The sequence below is a fragment of the Megalobrama amblycephala genome, linkage group LG20, assembly GCF_018812025.1.
Source record: "Megalobrama amblycephala isolate DHTTF-2021 linkage group LG20, ASM1881202v1, whole genome shotgun sequence".
Taxonomy (NCBI): domain Eukaryota; kingdom Metazoa; phylum Chordata; class Actinopteri; order Cypriniformes; family Xenocyprididae; genus Megalobrama; species Megalobrama amblycephala.
The window spans coordinates 14,019,374-14,039,390 of record NC_063063.1 but is presented as its reverse complement, the minus strand read 5'-3'; the positions used below and the strand labels follow the sequence as shown (position 1 = coordinate 14,039,390).

At 36.4% G+C, this 20,017-nt stretch overlaps 2 protein-coding genes across 5 annotated transcripts in view; both read left to right on the top strand.

Annotated features, from left to right (window-relative positions):
• Positions 1-425: 425 nt before the first annotated feature.
• Positions 426-19,182, top strand: rgs9b (regulator of G protein signaling 9b). Of its 4 annotated transcripts, XM_048170604.1 has the most exons (20): positions 426-981; positions 2,100-2,190; positions 2,280-2,376; positions 4,919-4,969; positions 5,079-5,185; positions 5,731-5,782; positions 5,977-6,035; positions 6,241-6,317; positions 8,448-8,529; positions 8,660-8,722; positions 9,350-9,379; positions 9,481-9,542; positions 9,856-9,969; positions 10,061-10,176; positions 10,350-10,437; positions 12,520-12,658; positions 12,748-12,830; positions 12,934-13,057; positions 17,709-18,127; positions 18,206-19,182. In XM_048170604.1, the coding sequence occupies exons 3-20, from the start codon at positions 2,301-2,303 to the stop codon at positions 18,360-18,362; spliced, it is 1,899 nt and encodes a 632-aa protein (XP_048026561.1). In that variant the 5' UTR covers positions 426-981; positions 2,100-2,190; positions 2,280-2,300; the 3' UTR covers positions 18,363-19,182. The 4 variants fall into 4 exon arrangements, with proteins under 4 accessions (XP_048026561.1, XP_048026560.1, XP_048026563.1 ...); XM_048170603.1 differs by lacking the exon at positions 2,100-2,190 and having other exon boundaries at positions 427-981; XM_048170605.1 differs by lacking the exons at positions 426-981; positions 2,100-2,190 and having other exon boundaries at positions 2,296-2,376; positions 5,081-5,185.
• Positions 19,183-19,613: 431 nt separating this feature from the next.
• The window catches only part of mrtfab (myocardin related transcription factor Ab), a 43,762-nt gene continuing 43,358 nt past the window's right edge, over positions 19,614-20,017 (top strand). The window contains 1 exon segment of the mRNA XM_048169874.1: positions 19,614-19,762. The gene's annotated coding sequence lies outside the window, so the exon portion shown is untranslated.

Sequence of the window (20,017 nt, the reverse complement as noted above, 5' to 3'; positions counted from 1 at the left end):
TATTTCAGAAAGTGACAATTTTGGTGGGAAAACATCAGTGAGTATTAGCAATGGATTTGATAAAGTCAATGATATTTTGTGGTTGGTTGGTCTTACTCAGTCCTATATTTGGTAAAATTCCGGTGATCAATATTTCTAAAGATGTTTATATCGATTCTCGTGTAAACACTCAATCCCTCACCGAGCAGTGGCTGACTTTAGCTTTTTTATTTCCATCCTGTCAGGATCCTGTTCATTTTGCACTGCCATTGTGTAAATAGACAAATTGATTTATAATTGCTGAAATAAAGTTTTAGTGTCTGAACTTGGCATTAAGCCAAGATCATATTTCTGAAAGTCTGCTACATACCTTTATAGAAATATATCCTCAAATTAGCTTACAACACAAGCATATACAATAATCTTTTTTATTATTATTACAAAGTTAAAAAGGTACTGCATAATAATGAATGCCCCAGCCAGTTGGTCAAACAATTAATGTAGGCCTAAACATTTTCACAAATCTTACTTTTTCTTCTCAGTAAAACTTTTTATAGGCCATAGAAGATACGCATAATAACATGGTTTATGGACCGTAATTATAAATCCAGCTCAGAGGCTTTTGTTTTTCTTTCAATTTTGATCGTGTCCAGTTTGTGTGCACATCATCCGATCCCTCAGGTGCCTTCATGTGAAAACAACGACACCAGCGCCATCTACTGGACGTGTTAGTGTAATCACTGCTTTCTGTATACAGGTTTACCTACACGAGCAGAGCTGTTACCTGATTGGCGCACACAGTCATCGTCTTTGTGTGCATCAGTGATGATTATAGATTAGACATATCCAAAACGATAGTACGATTAGCTACCGAGTATTTCCCATTTCATTCCCTCATCTACGACCGTCGAGAGACTGTGGCGTGAAGAAGCGAATATGACCATAAGGAATGTACGGGACCATGGGCAGCGTTACAGACCGCGTATGGCATGCCTGAAGAAGGTGGGTTGAGAGCTCCATCCATGGCTCATCACCATCTGTGTTATTTACATTCTCGCGAATGAGATAATAATAATATTACATGAATTCTTTCAAGCCTTGAGTCTAATTATATTTTTGCTGGTCCTGTAAAGTGTAATTGAGCTCACCAATATTAGACTACTTAAATCCAAAATACCGTGTAGTATTAAGACTGTCAATTTCACTTTCATTGGTGATTTCCATCAATTCCTCCCATTCAGAATTTCAAAGCATCTTTTTCTCATCTTTATCACAAATTAGCCATAATTTTTTGAAAAGTATTCAAACACTGTCAATGTTTTGGTCACGGAGGAACTTTTTAATTAAATAGATTCATTAAATTTGCAAATTACATTGCGTTTGTCATGTTTGTTTGGATTTATTTATAGATTTATTTGCCTTTATTACATTGTTTTCAAGTCAGGATTTTTTATTGATGATTTCATTTGACACTCCATGTAAACTGATTCAGATTTTTTGAGTTTTCTTTTTTTTTGTGCGCGCTTCCTAGATTTTGTTTTTAAAAATGTTTTCCAGTTACAAAATAGATGTTATTATTACTTTAAATTATACATATTATTCATTAAAATTGCTGTATTACAATAACTGAAATCAAAGTACTTTTAAATTGACTACTTTGAGTTCATGAAAAAAAAATCAATTTAGAAATGAAAGACATTGTTACAATTGAAATGGATTTTAAAGACGTTATGACCTAACAATGAAAACACATTTTTTACATTGATAGGTGTTAATTGCTTATTAGCAGCTTACTCTCAGATAAGGTCACTGTGTGCTAATGGTATTAGTCTAGCTTTGCCATGAGCCTCTGGTATAATTCAGTCCCTCTTCTATCACTATGATACTTCAAACCTTCAAACCCGACAGTATGATCCACTAGACCATATATTGTTGTTGCACTACTTTGCTCTTTGCCAATGCACTGATAATGACCCAATAACTCGGTCAAGAGCTTTCTGTGATCCAGACCAGGGTGTAGCATGAGTTCACAAACAGTCTTCAAAAGCCAGAGACCCTGACAAAGCAAGAAAAACTTCAAACAGCTGAGTCACAAATCAATCACTGAGTATATTTCAAAGGGGTCAGCCGCAGCCCCTTCAGACCTTAAATCAGCAGGGAGGACTTCACAGCGGAATAATTTAGTGAGATGTGCACGCAGGCTGCCACAAGGTAAAAAGGCTTGGATTTAACATTTGTCATCATGGATTTTGTATTCTCAAGACGTTCTTATGTTGCACATTCCATTTTTCGCATGTTAGGTGGAGGCTGTGGTGTTGGAGATGCAAGACCCCAAAACTGGTGTGAAATCTCAGACCCAGAGGCTTGTTATCACAACCATCCCACATGCTATAACAGGTGAGATCATCAAAAATGGCTGCCGCTTACATTAGTTGGTACTATTACTCAAGAGGGAATCTTTACAAAAGGCAAGAAGAAAAATGTGAGAAGCAGCATCTATAGTGAAAGATCGTGGGCTCACCTACTCATTTGCATTGATTTCTGCAGTTGGATCACTCCTCGGGAGTGCTAGTCATCTGTGCGGCACATGCATTTAGAGTCTGCTTATGTGGGTCTGAGACTGAAGAATCTATTGCCATGACAACCTTTGAGCAGCTGGCTGCAATGACTCTCTACTCTAAGCTGCATGGTTTCAGGGAGGAGAGCTCTTGTAATCTCCACTCTTGGTCTTAAAGGGTTAGTTCACCCAAAAATGAAAATGCTGACATTAATTACTCATCCTGATGTCGTTCCACACCCGTAAGATCTTCGTTCATCTTTGGAATACAAATTAAGATATTTTTGATGAAATCTGTAAGCCTTCTGGCCTCCGAATTACTGCAACACAGTTACCACTTTCAAGGCCCAGAGAGGTAAAATAGTCCATGTGACCACAGTGGTTCATCTTTAAAGGTGCCGTAGAACGTCATTTTAAAAGATGTAATATAAGTCTAAGGTGTCCCTTGAATGTGTCTGTGAAGTTTCAGCTCAAAATACCCCATAGATTTTTTTTAATTAATTTTTTTAACTGCCTATTTTGGGGCATCATTAAATATGAGCTGATTTAGACTGCGGCCCCTTTAAATGCTCACGCTCCCCGCCCACGGAGCTCGCGCTTGCCTTTAACAGCATAAACAAAGTTCACACAGCTAATATAACCCTCAAAATGGATCTTTACAAAGTGTCCGTCATGCAACATGTCTAATCGCGTAAGTACAGTGTTTATTTGGATGTTTACATTTGATTCTGAATGAGTTTGAGGCTGTGCTCCGTGGCTAAAGCTAACATTACACACTGTTGGAGAGATTTATAAAGAATGAAGTTGTGTTTATGCATTATGCAGACTGCGAGTGTTTAAAAAATGAAAATAACGACAGTCTTGACTTCGCGAATACAGTAATAAACGATGGTAACTTTAACCACATTTAACAGTACATTAGCAACATGCTAACGAAACATTTAGAAAGACAATTTACAAATATCACTAAAAATATCATGTAATCATGGATCGTGTCAGTTATTATTGCTCCATCTGCCATTTTTCGCTGTTGTCCTTGCTTGCTTACCTAGTCTGATGATTCAGCTGTGCACAGATCCAGACGTCCTGCCCTTGTCTAATGCTTGAACATGAGCTGGCATATGCAAATATTGGGGGCGTACATATTAATGATCCCGACTGTTACGTAACAGTCGGTGTTATGTTGAGATTTGCCTGTTCGTTGGAGGTCTTTTAAACAAATGAGATTTATATAAGAAGGAGGAAACAATGGTGTTTTGAGACTCAGTGTATGTCATTTCCATGTACTGAACTCTTGTTATTTAACTATGCCAAGATAAATTCAATTTTTAATTCTAGAGCACCTTTAATGTTATGAAGCGACAAGAATACTAAAAACAACACAAAAATAACGACTTTATTCAACAATTTCTTCTCTTCCATGTCAGTCTCCTACACTGATCATTTAGTAAACAGTGCAGCTCTTCCATGTTTACGTCCAAATGCCGGCTCAGTATTGGCCGACACTGTTCACGTGATCAGCACGACGCATGCGTGTGATGCTGACGCAGGAGCTGGCCAATAATGAGTCGGCGTTCTGGCGTAGAACCCGGAAGCGCTGCACTGTGTTTGAACGATGTCTTTACTACCTTTCTGGGCCTTGAAAGTTGTAATTGTGTCTATCGGAGGCCAGAAGGCTCTCGAATTTCATTAAAAATATCTTAATTTGTGTTCCGAAGATGAACGAAGGTCTTATGGGTTTGGAACGACATGAGGATGAGTAATTAATGATAGAATTTTCATTTTTGGGTGAACTAACCCTTTAGTGCTGCCAGCTAACTACATAACATAAACAATATTACTTAAAATTAATTGGAGGCTGTGATTATTCACAGCATTTTTTTGTATATAATTGATGTAATGGAAAGACACCTGAGGTTTTTATTTAAAAATTTATTGAAATGATATGGTATGCTCCTCAGGCTAGCAGGCACTAATGAAGCCACTCAGATTCACTCCTGCAGAGATCTTCTCATTAGTCTCCTATCACGAGTGCCTCAGCGGGACACACAGTGGTGGATCAAGTCATAGTGCGATACCTATTTTGAGAATGCACCTTTGTTTTGTGTCTAATACTTACTGTTGTTTTCCCTGTAATGCTTTTGATGAATCTCTTATTTGAAAGCCTACTAAATTAATAAATATAAATTATACTTATAAATTGTATATAAATTATATACTTCGTAATTGTTACGTGTATAGTAATCTAAATGCATGTTGCAGAAATAAGAATGCGTTTAATCAAACTCCTGGTGGGCACATTCAATCTGAAGGTCAACTTTCCCACCCACTGATATTCTTATTGCTTTAAAATGTTGTTTATTGCATACATTGTTCTTTCAGGGGAAGATATTGTTGCATGGATCGCTAATCGATTCAAAATAGATGCTATGGGTAAGTCTAGTAGTACATTGTTTTTTGTGTTTAGTAATATAATAATGATAAGAACATCTCATCATCATGCTTAGATGAATTAAGGAACTTTCTCACACTTAATGCTTAGAGGCCCGAGCTATGGGGACCATGATGGTGGCGTTTGGGTACATCTATCCACTACAAGATCATAAGAGACTTATACTTAAACCAGACACATCCCTGTATCGCTTTCAGGTAACTTAAAACATTATATACAGCAAAAGTGACAGTAAAGACATTTATAACATAACAAAAAATGATATTTGTAATAAATTCTGTTCTTTTAAACATTCTATTCATCAAAGAAAACAGAAAAAATTTATCACGGTTTCCACAAAAATATTAAGCAGCACAACTGTTTTCAACATTGATTACAAGAAATGTTTGTAAAGCACCAAATCAGCATATTAGAATTATTTCTGAACGATCATGAAGACTGGCGTAACGGCTGCTGAAAATTCAGCTTTGCCATCACAGGAATAAATTACATTTTAAAATATATTACGATAGAAAGCAGTTGTAATTGTGTTAATTTTTCACAATATTACTGTTTTTATTATATTTTGATTAAATAAATGCAGCTTTTGTGAGAATAAGAGAAAACATTAAAAACGTACCAACATTTTGAAGAGTAGTATGTGTGTAAGTGAAGCATTTTCACAAATTTTATTAACCCAGTGCCTTATGACTAGACAGTATAAATGCTTCTTTTTACTAATCTTTTACATTTCTTCTTCCAGACACCATATTTTTGGCCTGCACAGCAATGGCCAGTGGAAGACACAGACTATGGTGTGTAATAATCTTTTATTTTCCATGCATGCTGATAGGTTGCCATAGCAATAAATCACAGTGAGGTTATTTGTTATGCTTTTAAACAGCTGTCTGAGATAAAGAATTTGATAAATTGTTTTCTTGTTGAGTCACATCACATCTTTCAATTGACTTTTACTGGCAAGGTCAGATGTTTTTATGTGCATTTCCAGCAATCTATTTGGCAAAGAGAAATATACGCAAGAAAGGGATGTTGGAGCTGTATGAACAGGTAATACGACATCATATTCTTCATTGTCTTAATAATCATATATATTAATTTCTCTGAAGTCTTTTGCTAAAATAAAAACATATTATGTTGTAATGCATAGTATATTTAATTGACTATAATAAATTGCATGACAAATTACTAAACTTAGAAAGTAAAACACACATAAAATACATATGACATAAAATGTGTGTGTTTCTCAACCCAGGAAGAGTACAACAATCTTTACAAATGGATGAATCACAAGTGGGATTTTATTGTAATGCAGGCCAAAGAGCAGTACAGGTGGGTCACATGTGCTTTACTTAAAATATTGGAGAATATTTAGGATTTATCATGGAACAATCCAAGAATGGGTCTCATTCACTAATGATTGCGTGAATTATTTGTACGCATAGGAGAGCTTCGCACAAAACATTTCCACAAAATTCACAACAGGTGCGTACGCACGTAAATTTGTTCTTAAAGGGACAGTTCACCCAAAAATGAAAATTCTGTCATCATTTACTCCCCCTCAAGTAGTTCCAAACCTGTATGAATTTCTTTGTTCTGCTGAACACAAAGGAAGATATTTGGAAGAATGTTTGTAACCTCGCCCCCCATTGATAGTAAGTAAAAATAATACTATGGCAGTCAATGGGGGGTGAGATCTGCTTGGTTACAAACATTCTTCCAAATATCTTCCTTTGTGTTCAGCAGAACAAAGAAATCTGGTGACACTTTACAATAAGGTTCATCAGTTAAACATTAGTTAAAGGGATAGTTGACCCAAAAATGAAAATTCTGTCATCATTTACTCACCCTCAAGTTGTTCCAAACCTGTATAAATTTCTGCTGAACGCAAAGGAAGATATTTTGAAGAAAGTTTGTAACCAGGCTTCTTTGGGCCACCATTGACTTCCATAGTAGGAAAAAAAAATACTATGGAAGTCAATGGTGGCCCAAAGCGACCGGGTTACAAACTTTTTTTTAAAATAACTTGCTTTGTTTTCAACAGAACAAAGAAATTCATACAGGTTTGGAACAAACTGAGGGTGAGTAAATGATGACAGAATTTTCATTTTTCATTCACATTTACTAATCTTCGTTAACGTTAGTTAAAGGTGCCCTAGATTCAAAATTTGAATTTACCTTGGCATAGTTGAATAACAAGAGTTCAGTACATGGAAAAGACATACATTGAGTTTCAAACTCCATTGCTTTCTCTTTCTTATGTAAATCTCATTTGTTTAAAAGACTTCCGGAAAACATGCGGATCTCAACATAACACCGACTGTTACGTAACAGTCGGGGTGTACGCCCCAATATTTGCATATGCCAGCCCATGTTCCCAACATTATGAAAGGTATTAGACAAGGGCAGCCAGTAACGTCTGGATCTGCACAGGTGAATCATCAGACTAGGTAAGCAAGAACAACAGCGAAAACGGCAGATGGAGCAATAATAACTGACATGATCCATGATAACATGATATTTTTAGTGATATTTGTAAATTGTCTTTCTAAATGTTTCGTTAGCATGTTGCTAATGTACTGTTAAATGAGGTTAAAGTTACCATCGTTTCTTACTGTATTCACGGAGACAAGAGCCGTCGCTATTTTCATTTTTAAACACTTGCAGTCTGTATAATTCATAAACACAACTTCATTCTTTATAAATCTCTCCAACAGTGTAGCATTAGCCGTTAGCCACGGAGCACAGCCTCAAACTCATTCAGAATCAAATATAAACATCAAAATAAATACTTTACTCACATAATTCGAAGCATGCATACAGCATGCATGACGAACATCTTGTAAAGATCCATTTGAGGGTTATATTAGCTGTGTGAACTTTGTAAATGTGCTGTAATATAATCGAGAGCTCGTGTGGCAGGGAGCACGCAAATTAAAGGGGCGGCGCACTGAAAAAATCAGTGCAGAGTTAATGATGCCCCAAAATAGGCAGTTAAAAAAATGTATTTAAAAAAATCTATGGGGTATTTTGAGCTGAAACTTCACAGACACATTCAGGGGACACCTTAGACTTATATTACATCTTGTGAAAAAGCATTCTTGGGCACCTTTAATGAAAATACAGTTGTTGCGATCATCGCGTAAACGATTGGCTGATGTTTTTAAGGCCCTACCTCGTGCACAGATGATGTATATTAATATTGTTACTTTCAGTGCACCTAATAAATAGTCTTTTATCAGTTAGTAAAGACAGTTTCAAGTAATATTGCAAAAATGTATAAAACAAAACATCCTCTTTAGCACCTTTAACTAATGTAGTTAACTAATGTTAACTAATGAACCTCACTGTTTGTATGAAAGCAGGTTAGTGAATTAGACCCAATGATTCAATGTTTATTTTATTTGTATAGTCAAACTATTTGTGTCAGTATATAACAAGACCTATTGCTTATTTGTGCAGGGCGGGTAAGGAGAGGAAGAAGCCGGACCGTGTGGTTTTTGATTGTCAGGAACGGGCCTACTGGGTTGTGCATCGGCCACCGGTAAGTTACCTCTGGACTGGACTGAGTGTTTGTGAAGGTTCTCCTAATTTTGCAGTTAGGCTCCTGTTAAACAAAGCTTCAGAACTTTAGAAAGGCATTATAGTATAACTGTATTATTTGCATTCAACAGCCAGGAACAGTTAGTGCCATGGACTATGGCCGCGAGAGGATGGTTGACCCCAATTTGAAGGAGGTAAAGGTATGTGTGACAATTATTTATAACTTCTATATAAATAAAAAGTAGAAACAAAAAATTAAGTCAATTTTTTAAAGAAATGGCACAATTATGACAACTAGGCTTTCAAATTATAATGTGTCTGATGAAGAATCTTGTAATGAAACAGTGGACTGTATAACCAACATTAACAGATATCACTGTTGAGATTATCAAGGCTTGGCTTATCAAGGATATTTCTAGTATGTCAGCTTATATCCAATAGGATTTAAATGATCATAATCTCACTGCTCAGCACTTCAAATGTCTCATTGTGTTCAATAAAATAGGCTTGACTTACACCCGTTCTCACTTTCTTTTCTACAGATTTGATTCCTAAACTTATATGTGGAAGCACATGACAAGAAAAATCAGATGACTTCAAAATGAAAGCACATACTCAATGGATCATAAATCGGGCTCTGTGTAATAGAAATATGAGTACCTGCAGTTTAAAATGACATTGCAATTCTACAAAGCAACAATATTCACTCTCTCTTCAGCATGAACATGCTCAAATGTCAATCTTTTGCTTTCAACTCTATCCTTTATAGTATCACAATTCCCTTTCTTTGCACTTAAACTGCTTCTAAAATTGTTTTTCAGAAAAAAACACCTGACTACTACAGAAGAATTGTAAGTACCAAAGAACGGCACAAATATTCAGTTGTAAAATACAGTGATCAAACATAAAATTAGTTAGATCTTGACCAACAAATCATTTTGTTTTCTTGCAGATTATGTTCATTCAGCAGTCTATCATGAGACCAAGGGTGAAGTCATCTGTGTCGATTGGAGCGTATGTTACTGTTATAACAATTCCAGTTGTGACTTCCATTAGATCAAGAAAACCATATTTTTTATCATTTAAATAAATATATTTTAATAGATACACTACCGAATGTTAAGATTTTGTTAAGTCTCTTCATTTATTTGATCCAAAATACAGCAAAAACAGCAATATTGTGAAATATTTTTACAATTTAAAAAACATGTTTTCTATTTGAATATATTTTAAAATGTGTAAAATATATATATATTAAATATCTTTAATATATTTTAATAATATTTTAACAATGTATTTTCATCCATTGAATTCTAATCTTTTGCAGAATTGTTAAGTACGCAACAACATGCAGAGAGCATGACCCCTTTCTATACCCCTGCCTCCCAAGCAACCCCTGGTTAACAGATGATATTACATACTGGAACCTGAACATGCCAAAGTGAGCTACAAGATACAAACATTTTTATTTGAAATGATAGCACGTTTTAAAAATGTGATGATAATGTACTCTGTGCATTTGGTTCAAACAGTGTTGAGATCCCTACTAAAATGAGAGTGGAGCGCTGGACTTTCAGCTTTGGAGAATTGCTTACTGACCCTCGGGGAAGGGCTGACTTTCGCCTCTTCCTTAAAAAGGAGTTCAGTGGTATGTATTATTCAAAACTTGCACCAGATGTTGGCTTTAGAATTATTAGGTGACTTGTTGGGTCAGTTCTGCCTATTTTAAGAATGGAATTAAATGGTTGATGTTCATATTCAAAACTGGAATAATTGTCATTTATTAGGGGAGGTTGTGACTATAATCTGATTGGTGAATAGGTGAGAATCTTGCCTTCTGGGAGGCATGTGAGGATCTGAAATGGGGTACTGCAGCGACAATGAAAGAAAAAGCTCAGCAAATATACAAGTAAGTATCACATTTTGGACTTTTGGCACAATAATATACAATTATATTATATTATATTATATTATTAGTGCACTACTGTTTGGGATCAATAAGATTTTTTAGTGTTTTCATAAGGAATCCTTTATGCTTACCTAGGTTGCATTTATTTGATCAAAAATAGAGTAAAAGAATAATATTGTAAAATTGTATAACAATTTACATTTTTTTTTATTATTTTAACGTATTTAATGAAATGAAATTAAATTGTAATTTATTAATGAGATGGCAAAGCTGAATTTTCAGCATCATTACTCCAGTCTTCACAGTGTCACATGGTCCTTCATAAATCATTTTAATATGCTGATTTGGTGCATCTTTATCATTTTTTTCAATGTTAAAAACAGTTGTGCTTCAGAAGAACTCATTTATAATATATATATATATATATATATATATATATATATATATATATATATATATATATATATATAGTTTTATGCAATATATATACATAGTTCAGTCATGAAACTCTAGATGGCGCAGGCTGATGGGTCCTTAACACAAGCTGATGATAATTATAGCATTAACTACTTGGCACAAGCTGATTGGTCCATGTCACTTCTACAGCCAATGAGCTTGTTGCTCACACATTTCAATGGCTGGTTTCATTCACTATTTCAGAGTTCCTCTAAAACCCTCCAACTTCCCCAGCTCCACCTGTATAGATCTGCTATGGGTTGCTCTGCAGCAGCAGCAATAATCAACAACAGCAATAATCTACAGCAGCAGCAAATTCAGCAGATCTGTTCTGCCAAGAGCAAATACATTAACACTGTCATATCCATTACATGCTAAAAATCTTTCGAGAGTTGTCATGATTGAAATATATATAATGTTTCTCTCTCTCTCTCTCTCTCTCTCTCTCTACTTGTTTTAATCATTAATTAAACTAAATGCATTAGCATTTAAACCAGTGGTCGGCAACAAGCAATAATATCTGGCCCGCGCCCACAAGCCAGATTATTTTGATAGCAGCTGGTTCTGAAATAGATCTTCGTCTTGTGGTGCCTTCTAATATTATCATCGTGTCTACACTAGACGCGACTGTCTACACTGAATGCGACAAACCATCCGTTGCAAAGCACTTGGACTACGTCAGAAATAGAACGGGGAATCCGTTTACTGTCAGGAATTTGTTGTGTCGCTTCGCACTGCATCCAGTGTAGACAATATCAAGGATTATATTGTGTTCTATTATCTTTTGATGTGTTCGCTTTGCGCCGCTCGCGTCCCGTGTACACGGTGTTGTATTCTTTGCAAACAGCGACAACTTTGTTGCATATAAGACACACCGGCTTGGCGTTCGCAAAACTAGGTAGGATGAATGCATAGTTGTCTTTCCATCCTTCTTTGTATGCCCTATTTTTGCTATCAACTTTCCTCTTTAGGCTCTTTGATTGTGCCATTTTATCTCACCAGCTAGCTTAAAATGCAATTTAAAAAAAATGAAGTTTAGTACGTGAGGATGCCAAGGAAAATTCTAAGTGTAAAAGTAGGCTACGTCAAATAATTATTACAATAGGCTCCATTGTGTAACAAGTAAATTGATGCACATTTATTATTCACAATATGGAAAGAGGAAATAAAACAGTTTGTTAAGAGCATGACTCAAACATGCCATTAATGGGCTTATTCAAGTCCTCTTTTATTTTTTGAATTATTTTTATCCATTCCACTTATCTCGAATATGTGTGTTTTAGCAAGGCGGTCTGTGTTGCAAGTTAGTGAATGAAGATACTTGCCAGGTTACGTGTCACTACTCTGCTTTATTAATTTATCCAGTTGTAAAACCCGGACACCAGTCATTGTTAATGACTGTCCTACAGGATTTAACACAGAGTAACAGCTCACTAGCCCTTACAAAAGACACTGTAACAGTCTGTCACAGGCAATTCTAGTTGAATTTTTCATCAATTTATTTCTTAAATTATCCTTTGACTGTGTTCTGGCCCGCCATCTAGTGGCGCAAATTTTTTTTGTGCCCAATGCCAAACTTACTTGCTGACCCTTGATTTCAACCAATCATTTTTACTCTTTGTTTAGGACCTTTTTGGCTCGCGGAGCTCCACGTTGGATCAACATTGATGGCAAAACAATGGACGTAACAGTGAAAGGTTTGGCACATCCTCATCGTTATGTACTGGATGCTGCCCAGACTCACATTTATATGCTCATGAAAAAGGTATCTGATCTCTTGTAAAACTTTGCAACTCAAATGCGTGTGGCCTTTACAAACATGAAATTAATGTTAGCTATGATCTGGCATTTAAGGATTCATATGGGCGATATCTCAAGTCCCCGGTGTTCAAGGAAACTCAGAAGAAGGCCATTGCTCCCGAAGCACACAGATTCAGGTTAGATGTGCCTTTCTGTTAGTTCCTCTTTATATATAAAAGTGCTTTATAATACATTAGTAACATTAAAACATGATCTTTATTCCTTTCTAATGTTTCGTAGTGATGCACAGTTGGAGCAGAATGCCAAGAGAAGGCGGCCCAGTCTGAGTCCCATCATCCTGAGACAGCAGGAGGAAGAACAGAAGGCCAAACTTGCAGCAACTGGACCAGTGGACATCACACAGGTCATGAGCAAACTGGAAAAGAAAAAGAAAAACTGAAAGGAGAGAATAGATTTTAGCAAATATTTATGGTAAACAAAAAGGAAAACCACCATTCTGGTCAACAGTTTTGCAAGCCAATATTTTTATATAGGGAGCAATAGAGATTTTGTTGCTATGTTATTACTCTGTCTGCACAGATATTTCTAGTTTTTGAAAGTTTGCTTGATATATTTTTAAAATGTCATCAATTCATGCAATCTATTTTGCCTATTTATCAGGTCATTGTGTGTTACTCTGTCCCAGACTTGTTAACTCATTCACAATCATTTTTAACCTTTATGTCATATTTACATGTTTATACATGTATAATACATGTACAAACATTATCAGATGTTGTCCTCCTCATTGCTGTTTTTGTCTCATGTTTGTCCCATTTTTGTTGCAATTTCCTTGTAAATCATGAATTTATTGAAATGCATAGTAAAACCATTTATGCCATCTGTGGTCTCATCATGTGTCTTTGTCATTCATGATTGTTTTTGAGTGAAATGTAATATGTATGTCATCATGTATCTCATCGAATTGTGCATAGTTTCCACTTGTCTAAAATAACTGGCCATTAACTGAGAGGAAATGAACATGACATTTGTTTGTGTGTGAATTCTGAAATATTCAGTCATAATTTACTTACTTTCCTGTGTTTTGAAACCGGCCTGACTTGCTTTATTTTGAGACCACATAAGAAGATATGTGCTGCTTAATTCCAAACAATGAAAGTGAATGGTGACCTTGGCTATGAAGCAAGACTTTCAAGGCAACAGTATCAGTGCAGCACAAGTCATTGTGTCTACTTTTAAAGACTGACAGCCTCTGGTCCCCATTCACTTACACTGTATGGAAAAAGCAGCATACATATTCTGCTAAACCTGTCCTGTTGTGTATGACAGAAGAAATAAAGTCATAATATGGGTTTGGTACAACATGAGGGTGCGTAAATGAAAATAATAATAATAATAAATAAAATCTGTTGAGAAAGTCACCAAAAAATACTAAAAAGCTAAATTAGGTAAGCTGAGAGTTTGTTAGGTACAAAGAATTAAAAATTCAGTAAGATTTGCACCCAAAAATGAAATTTCTGTCATTAATTACTCACCCTCATGTCGTTCCAAACCCGTAAGACCTTTGTTCATCTTCAGAACACAAATTTAGAACACAAAAGATATTTTTGATTAAATCGGAGGGTATCTGATCCACACATAGACAGCAACGTCATTGTCAACTTTTGACATCCAGTAACGTAAGTTAAAAACATGGTTAAAAAATGTTACTACAGTGGTTCAACCTTAATGTTATGAAGTGACGAGAACAAAAATAACGACTTTATTCAAAAATTTGAACCGTTGTCATACGTAGTGGAACTCAGTGAAGGCTTCCTTGTTTATGTCCAAATGCCAGCTCATTATTGGCCGGATCCTGTGTCAGCATCACATGCATGCATCGTGCTGAGTTCTCTATGTATGACAACGGTTCAAATTGTTGAATAAAGTCGTTATTTTTGTTTTGTTTTTGCACACAAAAAGTATTCTTGTCACTTCATAACATTCAGGTTGAATCACTGTAGTCACGTTGACTATTTTAACAATATTTTTAACTACCTTTCTGGACGTCAAAAGGTGCAATGACGTTGCTGCCTATGTGTGGATCAGATAACCTTTTTATCAAAAATATCTTAATTTGTGTTCCAAAGATGAATGAAGGTCTTACGGGTTTGGAACAACATGAGGGTGAGTAATTAATGACAGAAAATTCATTTTTGGGTGAACTAACCCTTTAAATACAATTCATTGAATTTAAAGGTGCCCTAGATTCAAAAATTGAATTTACCTTGGCAAAGTTGAATAACAAGAGTTCAGTACATGGAAAAGACATACACTGAGATTCAAACTCCATCTTTTCCTCCTTCTTATATAAATCTCATTTGTTTAAAAGACCTCAGAAGAACAGGCGAATCTCAACATAATACCGACTGTTACGTAACAGTCGGGGTGTACGCCCCCAATATTTGCATATGCCAGCCCATGTTCCCAACATTATGAAAGGCATTAGACAAGGGCAGCCAGTAACGTCTGGATCTGTGCACAGCTGAATCATCAGACTAGGTAAGCAAGTAATAACAACAGCGAAAAATGGCAGATGGAGCAATAATAACTGACATGATCCATGATATCATGATATTTTTAGTGATATTTGTAAATTGTCTTTCTAAATATTTCGTTAGCATGTTGCTAATGTAGGCTACTGTTGGTTAAAGTTACCATCGTTTCTTACTGTATTCATGGAGACAAGAGCCGTCGCTATTTTCATTTTTTAAACACTTACAGTCTGTATAATTCATAAACACATCTTCAGTCTTTATAAATCTCTCCAACAGTGTGTAATGTTAGCTTTAGCCACGGAGTACTATCAAACTCGTTCAGAATCAAATATAAACACCCAAATAAATACTATACTCACATGACCCGAAGCATGCATGCAGCATACATGACGAACATCTTGTAAAGATCCATTTGAGGGTTATATTAGCTGTGTGAACTTTGTAAATGCACTGTATTATAGAGTCGCGAGCTCGATGGGCAGGGAGCATGAGATTTAAAGGGCCAGCAGCCCCTGAATCGGTGCATAGTTAATGATGCCCCAAAATAGGCAGTTAAAAAAATTAATTTAAAAAAATCTATGGGGTATTTTGAGCTGAAACTTCACAGACACATTCAGGGGACACCTTAGACTTATATTACATCTTGTAAAAAAATGTTCGATGGCACCTTTAGAAAATAAATTACTGTATCACATTAAAAATACACAAGGCTTAAGTCTAATCCCAGACTAAAATGCATGTTTGAGCTGATTTAACTTAAAGCAACTTACAATAACATATCTTAAATTATGTTAGTGCCTTTGTTTTGTCGAAGGCCGAAATGTTTTGTTAGGCCGAAATGTCTTATGGTAAAAACAGTGCCTTGAAAATATTTCCAGAAAAATTGTTGACATACTTGGTATTGTGATTACTAGATGTCATGCTTATGTTGCTCTCATACTAATTCAATTATTTTATTAGCAGTAGTTTGTATTTTTCAAATGGATTAAAATGATCCAAAACATGATTAGAAAAACAGATCATGGTGAATTTCACAAACTACTCCTATAACAGCACATAAATGGGAATAAGTATTGGGACACACTGTGAAAGGATGTCACCTATAAGTCAGTCTATGAAATTTCATCAATGCTAGATATTCCACGGTCAAGTGTAAGTGGTATTATTGGAAAGTGGAAGCCACAAAGTGGACTCTCTGCAGATTCCATAGCAGAAGAGTTCCAACACTGGCATTACAATCAGTACAAAAACTGTGCTTCATGGAATGGGTTTCCATGGACGAGCAGCTGCAAGCAAGCCTCTAATCACTACGTACAAATCTGTCAGATGGTGTGGTGTAAACCCTGCCACCACTGGACTCTGGAGCAGTGGAAATGTGTTCTGAGGAGTGACGAATCACGCTTCTCTGTTTGGCAGTCTGATGGGCGAGTCTGGGTTTGGCGGTTGCCAGGAGAACATTACCTGCCTGACTGCATTGTGCCAACTGTAAAGTTTGGAGGAGGCGGGATAATGGTATGGGGCTGTTTTTCATGGGTTGGGATAGGCTTCTTACTTCCAGTGAAGGGAAATCTTAATGCTTCAGCATACCAAGACATGGACAATGCTATGCTTCCTTGTGGGGACAGTTTGGGGAAGACCCTTTACTGTGCCCCAGTACACAAACCACAAAGCAAGGTCCATAAAGACAAGGTTGGTTGAGTCTTGTGTAGAAGAACTTGCACAGAGCCCTGACCTCAACCCCATCTAAACCCCCTTTAGGATGAACAGGAATGCAGATTGCAAACCAGGACTTCTTGTCCAACATCAGTGCCTGACCTCACATATGCTCTACTTGATGAATGGGCAAAAATGCCCACAGAAACACTCCAACATATTGTGAAAAGCCTTCACAGAAGAGTGGAAGCAGTTACAGCTGTAAAGGGGTGACCACCTCCATATTAATGTCTATATATTTAGAATGCAATGTCATTACAGTCCTTATTTCCTTGTTGGTGTACAGGGGCCTGTTTCAGAAAGAAGGTTAATTGAAAACTCTGAGTATGTTAACCCTGAAATGAGGGAAACTCTGGGTGTTCTGTTTCAGAATGTTCTCAGAGTCAACCTACTCAAGAGTTGATTGAACTAACTCAATACAGCTGTTCTGAAACAGAAAACCTAGAGTTTCCCATCTCAGGGTAAGTCAACTCAGAGTTCAAGTTTTAACTCAGAGTTGGTTGAACCTCCTTATTGAAACGGGCCCCAGGTCAGGTGTCCCAATACTTTTGTCTATATATAACATATATAAAGAGATGTGCACACTTTTTTACATCACACAAACCAGCTGTTTCAACAGGGGTGTGTAGACTTTTTATATCAATTGCATATTACATGTTTCATTGATTTCTTGGATGTATAGGGAAGAGGCCAAGAGCAAAATCTGTCAGGAATGGACTATATTTTATAGAGTCCAGGTTGCTTGATTCTGATGGTATTTAATACTATTGCTAATACATACATTGCGTGAACTGTGCCCTACAGCTCTGCCGGTTCACAGCACCTGTGCCTCATCTGGCCGTGTATACAGGCTTTTGTGAAGCTCAATCTACTGCCTCCCCTGGGCTCATGACACTGCCCAACAGTGCCGCCTGCCCGTCTCCCATCAGCGTCGCCATCGACAGTACTCCAGCCTCAGAGAGGAGGTTTGATGGCAACGGGGGGCCTTCCTCCTCCCATTTCCCATCTATTGCAGAGGCATCAGTGTCAGAGGAAGATAACCAGCCACCTGCCCCTAAGTCTCGAATGGCTCTGTCACTGAGCAGATTCCTCCGCAGAGGATGCAACGCTCCGTCTGTCTTTGCCAGCCTATCCCCGAAATGTGGTGTGGCTTCAGGGGGAGGCAAAGTACAACCGTTAGGAGTGGAGCCCCTCACACAACCCCAGCCCAGAAGAATTGCAAAGTAAGTACGCACTTTTTGATTTTATTTTGGTCTGATTGATTTTACTAAATATGAAAAATAACCAATCTATTTTCACAGCTTTTTTCAAATCAAAGTTGACATCCCACCTGAATGCCGCATCTACCCCATTGATTCAGAAGATGAGGAGGATGACAGTCCTGATACAGCAAGAGGAGGTGTGAAAGAAATCATATGCCCATGGGAAACTGTCACCAAACAAGATGGAGCTGGATAGAAGAGCCGTAGACGATTTAGTACACTCTTAAAAATAAAGGTTCCAATAGAGGGTTTTTGCAGCAATGCCATTAAAGAACCATTTTTAATGAACCTTTCAGTGATCAGTTCTTAAAAGAACCCCTTTTTTTAGTTTGAAGAACATGCATTTTAAAAATCTAAAGAACCTTTTTCCACTATAAAGAACCTTTTGCGGAATGAAAAGTTTCCATGGGTGTCACAGGTACTTCATGGAACCATGGATGCCAATAAAGAACATTTATTTTTAAGAGTGTAGAGAGGAAGTAAATACACTGAACCAACACTTGTGTCATTAATATTTTGTCTTACAATCCCGAGAAGGCTGTGGTTAGTAATGTATGAAGTAACCTCATCTCTAACTGACTCGTCTGTTATTTTTGATAGCTTTTAGGTAGTGCCTACATGTTATTGTAGCCAATGAAATGATTTGGTTATGATGTTTAAATGTTAGTTTTATATACATAAATTCGTATTCTGATGTCACTGTTCTTTTATGACTGAAGGGGCCTTATTTTAAGAGATTTTGTTTATTTAACTGTCATCAGTTTGGTTAGTGGTGAAAACAAAAGATTTTGTACTTGGCTTGTTCACTGTTTTATATAGCTGCAAAACATGCATAAATGTGAATCGCTTTTAAAAATGTTATTTTCATAGGAGTAAATCTAGTAAGGCAGTAAAACAGAATGTGGATGCACATTTGCTGTCTGAATGTTTAACCTTCAAAATGTTTACAGAATGTAAATTTGTTCATGACTCATGTTTAAATTGTGTAAGTGCCTCAATAAATCATTTCAAAGTTAGTTATTTTGATGTGCAGTTGGTACATGTACTGCATATATTTAGCATTCAGTATAATTAGTATTTTATTTTTATATTTTCTGATAAAAATGTCCTGAGGAAATTGGTCATGGGAACTTTTATTTTTACACAAAGCCCTTTTTATAGTATTGCAAACACAAGAATGTTATAATTGCTTGACTACACATTAACGAATGTCTCTGTTATTTTATTTTTGTATTTTTGTTCATTAAACTATTTTATTAATTGTTTGTTTGCTTATTATCATCATTATTATTGTTTTTATTATTTATTTAATGTAAAGTTGTTTTGTTTTACGAGTTTTTTTTATTTTTTTATTATTATTTTATGTTTCCCGATAGACAATTGATACATTTTTGCAGTCATATCCTGATCTGAAGATCGTGATGTTATTATTTCAAGCGGACTTTTATCTACAGGAAGTGCTGGGATTGCGTTGACTGGCTTCACAGTCCTCTGCGGTTGAACAGCAGAGAGTAGTCGGATGCCTCAGTACAGTTTTTTGAGTACATGAATACCTTTGTAAAGCTGAACGGTTGTTGCGTTTCACTTTGCGATTCGGTAAGTTGCTCAAATCAAACGGGTTCGCATGTAAGTCCCCCTTTGAGCGGTGAAAGTTTTAAAATAGTAATAACAAGCAGTGGAATGTGACAATTCATCCGCTTCTCATGTATTGTTGCTCAGCGTACATTTCACTTGATCCACTAGTGTCTGTTACTACATTCATGCAGCTGTCGCGACGAGGATCTGGCCTGCCATATCTGGCCTGTTTACGCGTTTTTAAAATGTTATATTTGATGATTTTTAGTTGTATAA

Coding starts and splice junctions, on each gene's coding strand:
- rgs9b (XM_048170603.1), top strand. CDS start 916: ATGACCATAAGGAATGTACGGGACCATGGGCAGCGTTACAGACCGCGT. Junction 4,970..5,078: donor ATTCAAAATAGATGCTATGG/GTAAGTCTAGTA, acceptor CTTAATGCTTAG/AGGCCCGAGCTATGGGGACC. Junction 5,186..5,730: donor CATCCCTGTATCGCTTTCAG/GTAACTTAAAAC, acceptor TTCTTCTTCCAG/ACACCATATTTTTGGCCTGC.